Here is a 13,544-nt window from a genome sequence, read left to right as displayed (position 1 = left end):
CAACTCGTCTCCACTGCCCTTCCCCTCAGCAGATCTAGTCTGGTCTTCTTGGAATCATTTCAGGCAAAAATGAGAAAGTCAGGCCCAGATCTCGGCTTGTCCCCGACTGGGTCTGGGGTTGTCTGCGTGTGTCTGAGCCCTAATTCTCTTGTTGTCCTGGCAGCACACAGGTGCTGGGGACCAAGGAGGAGGGCAGGCCCTCATGTCACCCGGCAGCTGCCTGGAAGATTTCCGAGCAGCTCCCTTCCTCGAATGCCAAGGCCGGCAGGGGACTTGCCACTTCTTTGCAAATGAGTACAGCTTCTGGCTGACGGCGGTCAAGCCCCACTTGCAGTTTTCCACGGCACCATCGCCGGAAACCTTAAAGGAGAGCCAGGCCCAGCGCCAGAGAATCAGCAGGTGTCAGGTCTGCATGAAGGTCAGCTAGAGAAGCCAGGACTCCCCCACGTGCCACCGAGAGACACTCCCCAGGGGCTCGGTGGTCCCGGGCCGTGCTGAGATTTAACGGTGCTCATTTCCGACTCCCGTGATAGCAGTTCATCCTGTTTGATTGCGTTTATTCCCACAGTACTGTACTTCTCTGTTCTGGACAGGTTAAGCAAATGCTACGTGTATGGACAAGGTTGGACCCACCAATCTAGATGAAATCCAGATCTCCTTATTTTATTGGGGAGGATAGAAGAGCTGGCTTTATAATAATAATAAAAAATGCACAGGAAGGCAAATAGATGATAAAGGGCAGATTACAAGCTACATTACTGAAAACTCCATTCATTGCTCAACAGCACATCAGACAATTAAAGTCAGTTACTCTGGAATATGGGGCGGCTCCTGGGTGGATTTCACAGGAAAAAAATAAATAGGCCAACAGATGAAACTGGAAAGGAGAGATTTCCAACGTTTCAAAATGATTTCCTCCGTAGTCTATTTTTTCCCATGTACTTTAAATAATGGCAAAACCATGACCCGACGAGATTTAAAAACAAAAATCCACACAGCCAGAATGAACAGCTCATTTCAAAGCAGGCTGAGGAGCTGTGCCAGAAAGGACCACGCGGCCGTATTCCGGAGATGTGGCATTAGCATAAACACATTGCAGATGAACGTAAAACATTATGCTCTCCGCTGCATCTGTCAGAGGATGGCGGTGCCTACTCTGGCAATCCGTTTGAAAAGCAGCAATTATGGAAAAAATATATTCAATGAGGGATTAAGAGCCTAAAAGCTGTTAATGAATATTAAGACAGTGATTCACAAAAATTGACTTCCCATGGCAGCGAACTTCCAAACAGGCAGCCTTTCCCCAGTCGGGGTCCAGCTTGTCTTCAGTGCGTGCGTACTAATGGGACGGAGGCCACCTGGGACTTCCCCAGGCAGCTTGCGGCTCATACAAAGCATCCCGCTCAGGCCCCCAGCGGCCCCTGCAGAGCTGGCTCGTAGCCCACAGTGGACACTCTGCTTCCTACACATAATAGCATCTCACACCGGGGAGTGAAAGAGCTATCATTACGCCCTTCCAAGAAAATGAAGGGCCGACTTCATTAAACTTAGGTAAGAAGATTCCTTTAAGTCACAATCACCCCACCAGGAAGAAGAAAGAACAGCGTTATCTTTCGGTGCAACAAAGACAATTTACAATGTGAGTTCTATGTTCCTATTATTCATTTTCATAGGAGCATCCTGTTTTCCCAATTTAAAGAACATTCTTATATGTTCTATCGGTATTACTCCAAGGCAGCAGTTTGATATGTGGTGTTAACATTCTCTACAAACGTTTAGGAGTTACGTCCATTTATAAGGAGTAGTTTTCTGAGTAGCAAAGGCTATGTTTCCTGTTTTGGCAGGATTTCAGTAGTCTAATCACAAATATCAAAAGGCTCGTTGAAAAATATTTTTAGGAAACTTGCCTTTCTCAATTAAAAAAAAGTCACTTTAGAGAAAATGAAAGACATTTCTCATGAGAGAGTGACACTCATTTTGGTGCTGTTTCAATGCACTTAAAAATAATTGAGAGAAGGAAAACTCAATTAAAAGTTTGTTTATAAGAAATGGTTTCCTGGCCAAACGTCCATTAGGAATGTGCCCTTATACGCAGAAAACATTTCAAATGAGTCTTGTTATGAGGTGTCTCTGGATGATAATTTACTTTAAGAATACTTTCTGGTAAAAAAAGAAAATATGTACATTTTAAGATGGAATGCTTTCTTGAGTCCATTTGACCCATTCATTGATGTTCTTAAACTATGCTATGGCATATTACATAGTTTTAAGCACCTGAAATTTAAGCCAATTTCAACCTTATTTATACTTACAATTTTCTGTCTCCTAAAGCTTTATCCTATGTTACCAAAATATTTGAGATTGTTCAAAATACTGGTTTCATACATAGGAGCCCTTTCTAAATGTAACAAATATAACAAAATGCTGCCTTCTGATTTTTAAAAAACATATATTTATTGACTTCAGAGAGGAAGGGATGAGAGATAGATAGATAGAAACATCAGTGATGAGAGAGAATCATTGAACAGCTGCCTCCTGCATGCCCCCAACCCGGGATCGAGCTCATAACCCAGGCATGTACCCTTGACTGGAATCAAACCTGGGATCCTTCAGTCTGCAGGCCGATGCTCTATCCACTGAGCCAAACTGACTAAGGCTGCCTTCTGATTTTTAAGAAAAAAAGAAAAAGAAAGAAAAGCATTTTAAATTATCTAGATGGAAAAATTACTTATTGGAAGAGAAGACCACTTTGTTTTAAGCCATTATTTTCTCCCCCCGGTCATATATCAATGTACTCTGAAATGTCCTTTGTCTGTGAAGGATGGACAAAGCTTTCAGGCTGTTCTAATCCATCACAGGTGGTTGTGGGTACCAAAACCTCCTTCCCGAGAACCCCTCTCCCGCTTTGCTGGTTGAACCGAGTCTAGGTTGCCTAGTGAGAATTGCTCCGAGTCATGAGCTGGGGGCCGCAGGTTTCCTTTGGGGTTCATGTTCTCAGTGAGTGGAGCCCCATACATCAAGGGACCCAGGTGTCCAGACTGCGAGTGGTGGCCCATTCCTGCTCCTCTCATATTCCAAAGGCCAGAGCTTCGTCACTACCCAGCCTCCCTTCCTCTCCAGCCTCACTGTACCTGCCTAACAGCCTTGTTTTCCACCTACACTCTTGTGGTAGACACCCCCAACTCATGCCTCTGCGTGCCAATCCCAGTTGTTATCTATCTATGATGCAAATTTGATTGTTATTCTTTGGCTTAAAATTCCTTCCAAGACTCTCCTGCCTCTGGAGTGCAGTGACCTCCCACGAGGTGAAGGGGCCTGCAGGGCTGTCTGAGCTGCCTCTGTGCTCACCAGAGAGGTGGGCTCAGATTGCTGTGACTTTGCTCCGGCTCTTTCTGCCAGCCCCCAGAAGTGGACCTGCCAGACAATTCCTGACTGTAAAGATGGGAAGAGTTGAGGGGAAGGAGAGTATGTGAACTTCTCCCGAGAGACTAGGACCTGTCCACTCTCCCCTGTTCCCCATGGCTCCTGTATATGGTCTCATCACATTTCCTGCCTTCTCTTGCTAACATGGAGGGCAGGACCAGGCTCCACTCGTCTTTGCACCCCAATGCCTCCATAGAGCTGAGCGCATTATTGACACAATTATTTTTTCAATGTCAACTCAACAAGCATCATCAGGCATTGGATGTTTTGCTCTTCATATGGGGTTTCTTTTTTGCTTAATGGGCAATGAAATCTATTTTCAAACGTTTTTTAGTTGAATTCATTGGGGGTGACATTGATTAATAAAATTTTATAGGTTTCAGATGTACAAGTCTATCAATGGGCTTCCAGTGAATAATTGTAGGAAGAGATTGTGGGTGTGCACGTATATTGTCACATTTAAATATTTGGAAGTAATTTTAACCATCACTCCCTCCTGAAGAATAGCTGCTTTCCCCAAAATTGAAATTTCAGATGTGAGATTTGAGAGATTTGGCTGAGAGAAGACTCTTCATTGGAATGTTACGTGACTTACTTGGGCTGAAATCTCTTTTCCCTGGTGACGTGAGATCTTGGAACAAGGTGGCCTCTAACAAACTTACACGTGTTCTCGGTGCTTAGGAAAATAGTCAATGGAATGGTGCATAAAAACTGGATTTTTACCAAAGATTTTATTTTGAGCCTCTCAAAGATTATAATAAAGCAAATCATTCTATATGTTCCAGGAAAGTACATTATATTGAATATTTGTGTTTTTATTAGCTCAGCAGAGTAATTTGATAATTGTTACTTTTATGTGGTATGGCTGCAAGAATAGTGGGAAAATGCAGACTTTAGAGTTGGTCGAACCCAGGTTTGAATCTGGTTGGGTCACTTTTTGCTATTATCTTGGGTGAGTTACACCAATCTCCTGAGCCCAAATTTTCTCATTTATAACATGAGATCTAACATATACTCTGGCATTGGAAATTAAGTTTGGTTAGATACCTAATACATAGCAGCCATGGTGCACTGATTATGGTCACACATTCTATTTAAAACAAACCATTTAATATGAAAAATATATTTTTATATAGAATTATATTATGATTCTCACAGGCATATAAATTACTAATTAGAATTATTTAAACCTGGCCAATTGTTAATGTCTGGGAATGCTATTTCATTTCAATTCTCAAAGCTGCTCTACCACAGCAAAAAAGTCACGGTTTCCTACAGGGAGATTATCAGGAAGTTCTGCAGGGAACAAAACAATTGACATTAAAAATCAGTACTCTGCAATTGTCGCTGTTATTATCTGCCAGAGACTCTGCATAATGCATTTTAAACCACCGAGGCTGGCTGCCACATCCATATGAGATGCTTGAATTTTATGGTGCTTAAATATTTAATGATTCATAGGAAAAATGTGAAACGGGTCCAATAAATTGCATCCCTTTCTCTAACCTGTGGTTGTAAAGTTAAAGACTTTGAAAACGTACCATTTGCAAGATGCCTGGTCTGCTACTGACAATTCAGTCTTCGTTGTACAACAGTTTATAATTTCATTTATTATGTATAAAATTCTGGGATGACATCTCAAAACAACTGTGATGTATCTGGTGTATTTATTTCCTTTCAAGCCAACGTGAGTTCACTTTCTTACCTACCTCGGAATGCCACATCCCTGCAGCTGGCTCGGGGGTCAAACAGGAAAGGACACAAGGCAGAAGTGGGAGCAGCCAATGGGAAGAGCATGGGCACCCTAAAATGTGACCCCCTTCCCCCAGGAAAGGATGGGATTCCTGGGCTCTGGGAAGCGCTGTCTTGTGCAGGGTGCTAGGCTGGGGGATGGATGGGAAACCAGGCCTCAGGGCCAGGGGTCTACATCAACCTGCTGAGTTGCTTGGGCAGGGGCTTGGGTGCAGACCCTGTGGGTTGAAGTTGCCCCGTTAATTGAAGGAGAAGGAGAACACTCGCTTCACAGGGTGGTTCTGAAAATTGAAAGTGAGAGCTACAACTACAAAGAGATTAAGTGGAAGTGAGGTATGGTTACTGATAACCATGGTAACCGGAAGGTAGGGGTCAGGCAGGGATGATGGTCTCCTGCAGCAAAGCGCAGGGCAGGCGAGGTGCAGGCAATCAGTGACTGACTCAGGAGCCACTCTGGTTAATTAGAGCGGTCCTCGGTCCCCCCTCTCACCTGGTGGAGATGTGAGGATGTTTAACCTTTCTTGATCTGTGTGTTAGCAGGGACTAGGTGACAGGAGCTGTATTAACCCTGCTGCTTGTGCTCCCTCTCAACCTCTCCAGTGTCCTATGTTGTGGGTAAGGAGACTGAGATTTAGACAGAGTAAGCGGCTTGATCGAGGTGACACAATCAGGACCCATAGAATCTGAACCCTGGTCTGTCACTGAAGATTGCACCTTCACCTACACCAGTGGTCGGCAAACTCATTAGTCCACAGAGCCAAATATCAACAGTACAACAATTGAAATTTCTTTTGAGAGCCAAATTTTTAAAACTTAAACTTATTCTAATGCCACTTCTTCAAAATAGACTCGCCCAGGCCGTGGTATTTTGTGGAAGAGCCTCACTCAAGGGGCCAAAGAGCTGCATGTGGCTCTCGAGCCACAGTTTGCCGACTATGGACCTACACTATCACCTCCCAAGGGCTTCACCATGTGTGGGTGGCTTAGAGGGCCCCACGGGGCTGTCACTCTGGGGCCTGAATGGATGCTGTCCCTGTAAGGCCCATTATGAGTCCTCAGACCCCCACCCAGCTTGGCTCGGAGACAGTCTGAAGGTGTGCTTGGAGGGAAGGGAACAGGGTACCCTGAGGTCAGAGCCACTTGGGGAGCCCGGAAGGCCTGTATTGCAGGGTCCAGTGCAAACCAGCCAGGCCTCTGGAGCCGCCTGATATCCAAGGTCAGCAACTCAGAACTACCCTGAGCTGGAGGAAGAAGTAAGTGGAGGCCCTTACCGGGAGGCCCAGCCGCTGCAGTGCCCGCTAACCTAGACATTTTCGTTGTCCCACTTGCCAGCAGGCACTTCCTGTCCAAGGGGGTGGCTTGCATCCTTAATGATTATATACTTCGGGCATAATTTTATCTGCCTAACATGAAATTCTCAACCAGTTATCAACTGGGACCTATGTGTCTGGAAAACTAGGGAAAGCTTTAAAATCAAGAGTAAAACGTTCCTCTGGTCGCAAAGCACCTGTCTGCTCTACAACACACAGTGAAAGGTGGGTCCAACCTGTGACACTGTATGTGGGTTGGATCCCCCATTTACTCTGCTCCAGCGATGCAGGAGGAGTAACTATGGCAACCCCCACATCTGGTCCTTGGGGCCAGCTCAGTTCTGCCGTGCACAGCTGCTGGTCATAGCCGGGGATTGGAATCTTCTTTGTGGGAGCAACGTGTGCAGCCCCAGGTAAGCTGTTCTTTACACATATTCTTTCTTCTGAGATCAGGTGCTCCTCTCTGCTCAGCACAACAGAAACAGGAGGCGCTGCCCTACTGTGTGCTGGTGGTCTTGGAGCCCTGAGTTCCCCTCCCTGAGCCTCTGTGACTATATTGAATCATTGCTGTGTCTTTTTTTTTTTTAATTTATCTTTATTGTTGAAAGTATTACGTGTCCACATTTCCCCCCACATTGACCCTCTCCACATATACTTCCCCCCCTTCGCCGCACTATTATCCGTGCCCATGGGATATGGATATATGTATATAAGTTCTTTGGTTAATCTCTTCCTGCTTCTCCTCCCCCCTTCCCTCTGTGATTCATCTCAATTGGAATACTATGCAGCTGCAAAAAAAGAAGGATCTCATACCCTTTGAGACAGCCTGGAGGGACCTAAAGAGTATGATGCCAAATGACACAAGCCCGTCAGAGAAAGGCAAGTATCACGTGAAACAGGCTATTTTTGATAGGACGGTTATTACAACCCTAGCAGATAAGTGGTGTGATCATCTTAAAATGCACTTATGCACCTGAAATGTGAGCAGGATTCTGGTGACTATAAACCACCTCAGACTAAGTTTTCTTTGATTTTTCTTCTACATTCACATTCTTCTTTCTTCTTCTCCCTGTGGTGAGAACACTTGAGGTTTACTCTTTTAGCAAATTTCAGTCAACAATACAGGATTAACTAGAGTCTCTGTGTTGTACACTGAATGCCCAGATTTCATTTACCTTCTCACTGGGAGTTTGTTCCCTTTGACCAGCATCTCCCTATTTCCCCCACACCCTGGCCACCACTACCATTCTACTGCTGCTACCAGTTCGACTTTTTTTTAGATTCCATACACCTGGAAGATCATCGGGACTTGTCTATCTGATGAATCTCACTCAGCATAAGGTCCTCTGCTTCCACCCATGTTGCTGCAGAGCGCCAGATTTCCTCTGCTTCATGGATCTCTTCGTAGATTCCACGGTATAGCTACAGCCTATCTTCTCCATCCACTCGTGCACACGTGGGGCCTTAGAAAACGGGCCTGGGGCAGGAGTCTGAATTCCCAGCCACTCCTGGGTGCAGCTGGCTGCTGCCCGAGCTCACACTCAGAGCTGCAGGAAGTTTGGCCTTGGAGCTGTTCTTGACTAGAGATTCGGAGGCCTTACTCTGAGCAAAAACTGTTTTACTAATGATCTGCTGCTAAGGCTTTGTGCGCTCATTTTAATTGTTGGTGGGAGAGAATCTTATTAAGAGGTAGCTTCTTGAGATTAAAGTTAGGCAAAAACTTTAAAGGACCTCAAGTAAATTCCAAGAATCTATGTCTTCACATACTATTTGGTTGTTTGATTATTTTTAGCTCTTCCCTCCAGGCACCACACCAGGTTTTTAGGGGGAAATAGAGTGAGAGACAGAGAGAACTTCACAGCTTCTGGGCAGAAACCGTGGCCCACGGGCAAGCAGCTCTGTCAGTACTTAGAGGAGGGACCTAGGCCAGTCCCGCACAGGGCGTGTGTGAGGCAGGGGTGTTTTCAGGTCTTGCTCGTATGTGCCCTGATACAGAGGTTAAGGCACCATTCTCTTCCTAAGAAGCAATCCATACTACCAGCAAATTTAAAGATTTCTATGGGCAATGTTCCAGTTTTCCTTCATAAGGTGTAGATTGTATTTTCAAATCTGCCAGCTCATTCCTGCCATCTGAACGCAATGTCAAGATCACTCTCTCCCTGCCCTTAAATTCCAAAGAAGAAGGAAAAATGTGAGCACAGACACATCAAATGCATACCTGCAGGGGTGCAGCGGCCAGCTGGGCGGCATTCACAGCGCTCCTGGGGCCCGGACGTGCTGGACCCGCGGCTGTGCTCTGGGTCCCGGCATCCAGTGAGGTGGGCGTGTCTTAGTGACACATGGCGGTGACATCTCCCCACCGTCTCATCAGGGGGCCTGTGGTCCTATGCAGACTTGGGAAGGGCCCTAGATTCTATTTCTATGGGCAAATGTTTGCTTTCCAGTTACCCTTCCCTTGATGTAATCCAAGGAGGTTCAGGGGGAGTACAACAAGATGTATAAGCAACAGGCACATCTTTTCACACCTTCCTGTGGTGACGGCATAAATGAGCTGCTCTCTGTTTCAGTCCACATACATTTGTTGTTTGTGGTGGTCCAAAGCATTGTTCAGAGTATAAAGAGATGCACAGAAATAGTCATGATGCCTGCTCTCCCGAGGCTTACAATCTAGAGCACATGTGTCAAACACAAGGCCCACGGGCCAAATCCGTCCCGCCAGGTCTTGCAATGTGGCCCGCACCGCGCTGTCATCACTGCACTCCACTGCGTTTCCATCACAATGACAGTTTATGACTGTTCAGTAAACCATTCGGCCCGCGATTTAGGCTGGATTTTAGATTTTGGCCCCTTCTCTGATTGAATTCGACACCCCTGAGAGAGACAGCTTCTCTTTGTGGATAACCAGCAATCCTAGTAGGCTGTGGACACTGTGAGGACAGCCCAGTGAGCGCAGTGGATCTGACGGGGGTGAGGTCAGGCAGGGCTGAGGTGTCTGGGGCAGGTCAGGGAGACTCTGATGAGCAGAGGGAGAGGGAAAGGCTGCTCCACGTGAGAGCGCATCACAGATTGAGACACAGGTTAGGCGGCGAGCCCGTCAGCACAGACTCACGGATAAATGGGGATGAGGCCCAGAGGCTGGGTGGCACCTGCATGGTCAAGGCTAATGAGTATGACCTTTATCCTTTGGCAACAGAGACAATGAGAGGTAGGAGATAATGAGTGCTATTACAAGAGTCGATTTTGGAAGATTACTGGGTAGGGCTACGTAGAACTGAATGCAGGGGTATTATAATTATTAAGCAGAGCAAGGGATTGAGAGATTTTAAGGTCCTTGTACGCAGAGTCTGAGATCCTAAAATGAAAGGAGGGGCAAAAATTATAAGAAATTATTGCAATAATCCATGGGAAGGGGAAGGAAGAGGTGACAGGTTTTTAAAAATGACTCACTGGATACAATTCTCCACTGAATTCTGAATCTGTTGAGAGAAACTAAAACTGGGAACAAGAAGGCCTGGTCGGATACACCCTCTGTCCCCCAGTTTGGTTTGCAGCAGATCTCACCCCTTTAGCTAACTCACTCCCCAGGCAGCAAAACAGATGCCAAATATGTAGCCTGGCCCTGGTCCTGTGAAACTCAGACACTGATGGCTCAGTCTGCGCCTCAGCAGCAGACGAAGCGATGGAGGAGGCTTGAACAGCCATGTACAACTTTCTGATCAAAGCCATTCAGAGGAATGACCACTCTTTCGCCTTGAGAACCAAGATTCTGAATTAAGAGGTTTCATAAGTCGACTGACCACAACCAAACTGGGAAATGGATGTTGAACAGACAATCAGGAAATGGCTCTCAAGCAAAGACAGAGAATTTAAAAACCAGCTCTATGTGCTTATTCACTATTAGAGATAATTTGTCCAATACACTTATTTTTGTTGGCATAATTTTGGGGATTCCTTATTGTAGGGAACAAATGAAAACAGATGGACATGGGAAATAATAAGCCCCGGTTACAGGCAAACATATTAACTGAATGAAGTAAGTATAATAATTTCCAGAACATCTTTACTGTGGTGATAAGATATCTGGTTTATATTTATAACTAAAATGACCATGCCTCTTCTCTAAAGCTTAGTGATGTTCCGATCCATAAATAAAAAAGGTGTGCATTATTATAGTTCCAGCATCCCAAATCCAACTCCAGTGTCTTTGTATCTGACCAAATACAGCCAGGAGCTACTATTCTTGGATTCAACAGCAATACACCTGCCCCCCAAAAAACAAACAAACAAGCAAACAAAAAAACCCCACTTACATAGATATAAAGTTATTAGACTTCATGCATTGAAAGAAAACCCAACAATTTGCTGAGAAGCTAACATTTCATGAGTCCCCACCAGGAGCCGGGCCAGTCTTGGGCCTGGTCGCAGAGCTGTTCACAGTCCAGGCTCCGGTGCAGAAAGCATGTCTTGGTGTAGTTGTGCACAAGTAACAGTGGGGACAGAAGTAAGTTCTAGCAGATTACTTGTTCAATGTGCTATCAGAAGATGATGTACAACAATGAGGTTACTCCTAACGAGGAAAACAGGAGTCCAATTTGTAGTTTGGGGGAGAGAGGAATGGCATTTAACTTGAACATTTTAATTTAAATACGTTTAAAGTTACCAGACTCACAGGTACAACTCATATTATAAACAAGCTATCGCTTTACTTCAATGATGAATTAACCCAAAGAGCCCAGGCATCTGTGCTAGACGAAGGGGGCCAGTGCTCCCAGGTCCAAAGTGGTTTCCTTAGGGCATTTCTATGTGAGTGTCAAAGCCTCTCCAAGGTCAATTCAGATTAGGAACTGGACACAAAACTGCACAGTTGGTATGCTCCAAGTTGCCAAATATATACAAAGAAAAGCTGAGAAAACAATACCCCCAAAGTATTAACTCTGGGCACTTCTGAGTGGTGAGAATCCAGGTGATTTTAAAATTATACACGTATATATTTGTAACTGTTTATAGCGTGAATTTTCTCAATAGACTACTTATTTTCTTGATTATAGTCCATTTTCTTGATTATAGTAGGTCCTTGGGTTATGTTGAAGATCTGTTCCTATGGCGTGAGGTAACTCGATTTTCACTGAAAGTCTAAACCTACCTCCACAAGCATCTACGTCACTCACATGGAGCGCACACACAGCAGTAATGAAGTAAAACAGTAAAAAACAATTTAAAAGAAAGATAACAATTCCTGACCTTTACTTGTGGTAAATAAAAACATAAATCACATATGTACGTTGAAATGACGTAACTTTTTTGTTTTTAATAAATGGGAGATGGCGACATAACCACAAAATGACTTACATCGAGTCCGACATAATCCAAGGACTGTCTGTATATATTTTTGATTTATTATTATGATATAAATCAGTTTTCTTATTGAAAAAGTGATCACATACACACATACATATATATATTAAAAGAGCGATATAAAATTATAAAAACAGAAAGCAAAAACCTTTTTGCTCCACTCCCCAAAATAACCTCTTATTTTCTTCCATAATATGCTTGCTTTATGCATATACGAGGGACATGTATATTATTTTCATAATCAGAAAACTCTTTATAAATCCTAGGTAAATTGAAATAGATATTAGCTGCTTCCAACTCTTTAAAAAATAAATATCTCAGTGACTAAGACGTCAGTGATATCAACTGTCCTTTTCATAAAACAGAAGCACCAGGAAGCACTTAAATGATTGGCCAGACAACAGGACATGTCTTAGATACTTGAGGAGATGAGTGGCTATTACAGAGGCCAGTGAAAAGGCACTTTGATGAGAAAAGGCTTCCTCAAGCGCAATTTCTCAGTGAACATACCACCAACACTTTGGCCTATTCTGCATGCTGGTGGCACCTGATGTCCAGTTGTTCAAAGTGCTATCAGAAGAGATGCCACGGAGTGGACAGTGAGGGAATGGAGTGTGGGAACTGGTCCCCACATGTAGACACTGACCTAGTTTGTGAGAGAAAGCAGGGCCAGGGGAAGGCTGCTCGCAGGCGGCTGTCCAGCAAGCGCTTTCCCCACCTGCTCTCACTAAAGCTCTTGCGGTCAGACGCTCTGTAAGGCCAGCAATACAAGACCAAACCACGTGCACTGCCAGCACCACCCAGATGCAGGGGCCAAGGAGCTGGGGTTCCTGCACAAGGAGATGGGAACAGTGCGGTGGGAGCCACATCCCGGTCCTGGGAGGTCACCATGGCAACATGCCAGGAGGACCAGGCACTGCTCCTCACTTCCTGCAAAGTCGTACACGGAGCAGGCCAGGCAGAACAAAACCCCGTCTTAGGAGCTGGAGCTGGTGGAGACAAACCTCCCGGTGAAGGTCAGAGTCCTCAAAAACAAAACAAGGCAGAGGCGCCGCGGAGTGGGCAGTGAGGGAACAGAGGGTGGAAACCAGTCCCTACGTGGAGGCACTGGCCTTGTGTGTGAGAGAAAGCAGGGCCAGGGGAAGGCCACTGGCAGGAGGCTGTCCAGCAAGGCTGGCTTCAGGGCTACCAGCCTGCTTGGGACTCTAGGCTCCTGGGGCCACGGGAGCCACACGGGCAAGGCAGATCTGAGCGCTCTGGATGATAGCCGCTCTCTGCTTCTGTTTAGTCATCAGGTTTGGGGGGAACCACACGGGCAGCAATGACACCACTGCTGTCTGCGGGATGCGGCGTCCTCACTGGCGATCGAATCGGTGAAGCCGCATTCTCCTCATTTCTTCCTCTGGTGTTAGCTGGAACCCATAGGACGGGGGCGTGCTCCTGCCGTTTCCTGCCAGGAGAAAGCACAGAGAAGGTCACACACAGCCCGTCCACGGCTTGTCCATATGCAGGGCGCTGCACCCTGGGACTCCGAGGGGGGAAAGGGTGTGGCATCATCTTCACTGTAGCACGAAACAGAACCAGAACCACGCATTTCAATGTGAGCTGTGAATGCTATGTTTCAACATCCAGCAAATATCTTTAGTGTGGTCCAGCCTATGAGCCTAATTTGACTCATTCTGAAGCTCCCTAACAGTCTTCTGA

General features: G+C 45.5%; 2 protein-coding genes across 5 annotated transcripts in view; one reads left to right on the top strand and one right to left on the bottom strand.

Moving 5' to 3' along the window:
• Positions 1-1,643, top strand: part of COL4A4 (collagen type IV alpha 4 chain) — a 106,978-nt gene extending 105,335 nt beyond the window's left edge. For all 3 annotated transcript variants that reach the window (XM_045575351.1, XM_036422016.2, XM_045575352.1), the window contains one exon: positions 164-1,643. In XM_045575351.1, coding sequence (XP_045431307.1) covers positions 164-427 — 264 coding nt within the window. In that variant the 3' untranslated portion in view covers positions 428-1,643. The remainder of the gene's footprint in view (positions 1-163) is intronic.
• A 10,484-nt stretch (positions 1,644-12,127) lies between these two features.
• RHBDD1 (rhomboid domain containing 1) overlaps positions 12,128-13,544 on the bottom strand; it is a 95,058-nt gene continuing 93,641 nt past the window's right edge. For both annotated transcript variants that reach the window (XM_036421730.2, XM_045575319.1), the window contains exon 7: positions 12,128-13,290. In XM_036421730.2, the coding sequence (XP_036277623.1) occupies positions 13,196-13,290 (95 nt within the window). In that variant the 3' untranslated portion in view covers positions 12,128-13,195. The remainder of the gene's footprint in view (positions 13,291-13,544) is intronic.

The sequence above is a fragment of the Pipistrellus kuhlii genome, unplaced genomic scaffold (genome assembly GCF_014108245.1).
Source record: "Pipistrellus kuhlii isolate mPipKuh1 unplaced genomic scaffold, mPipKuh1.p scaffold_m20_p_7, whole genome shotgun sequence".
In the NCBI taxonomy this organism is placed as follows: Eukaryota; Metazoa; Chordata; class Mammalia; order Chiroptera; family Vespertilionidae; genus Pipistrellus; species Pipistrellus kuhlii.
Note: the sequence above shows the minus strand (reverse complement) of the source record. Positions and strands in the feature narration are given on the sequence as shown.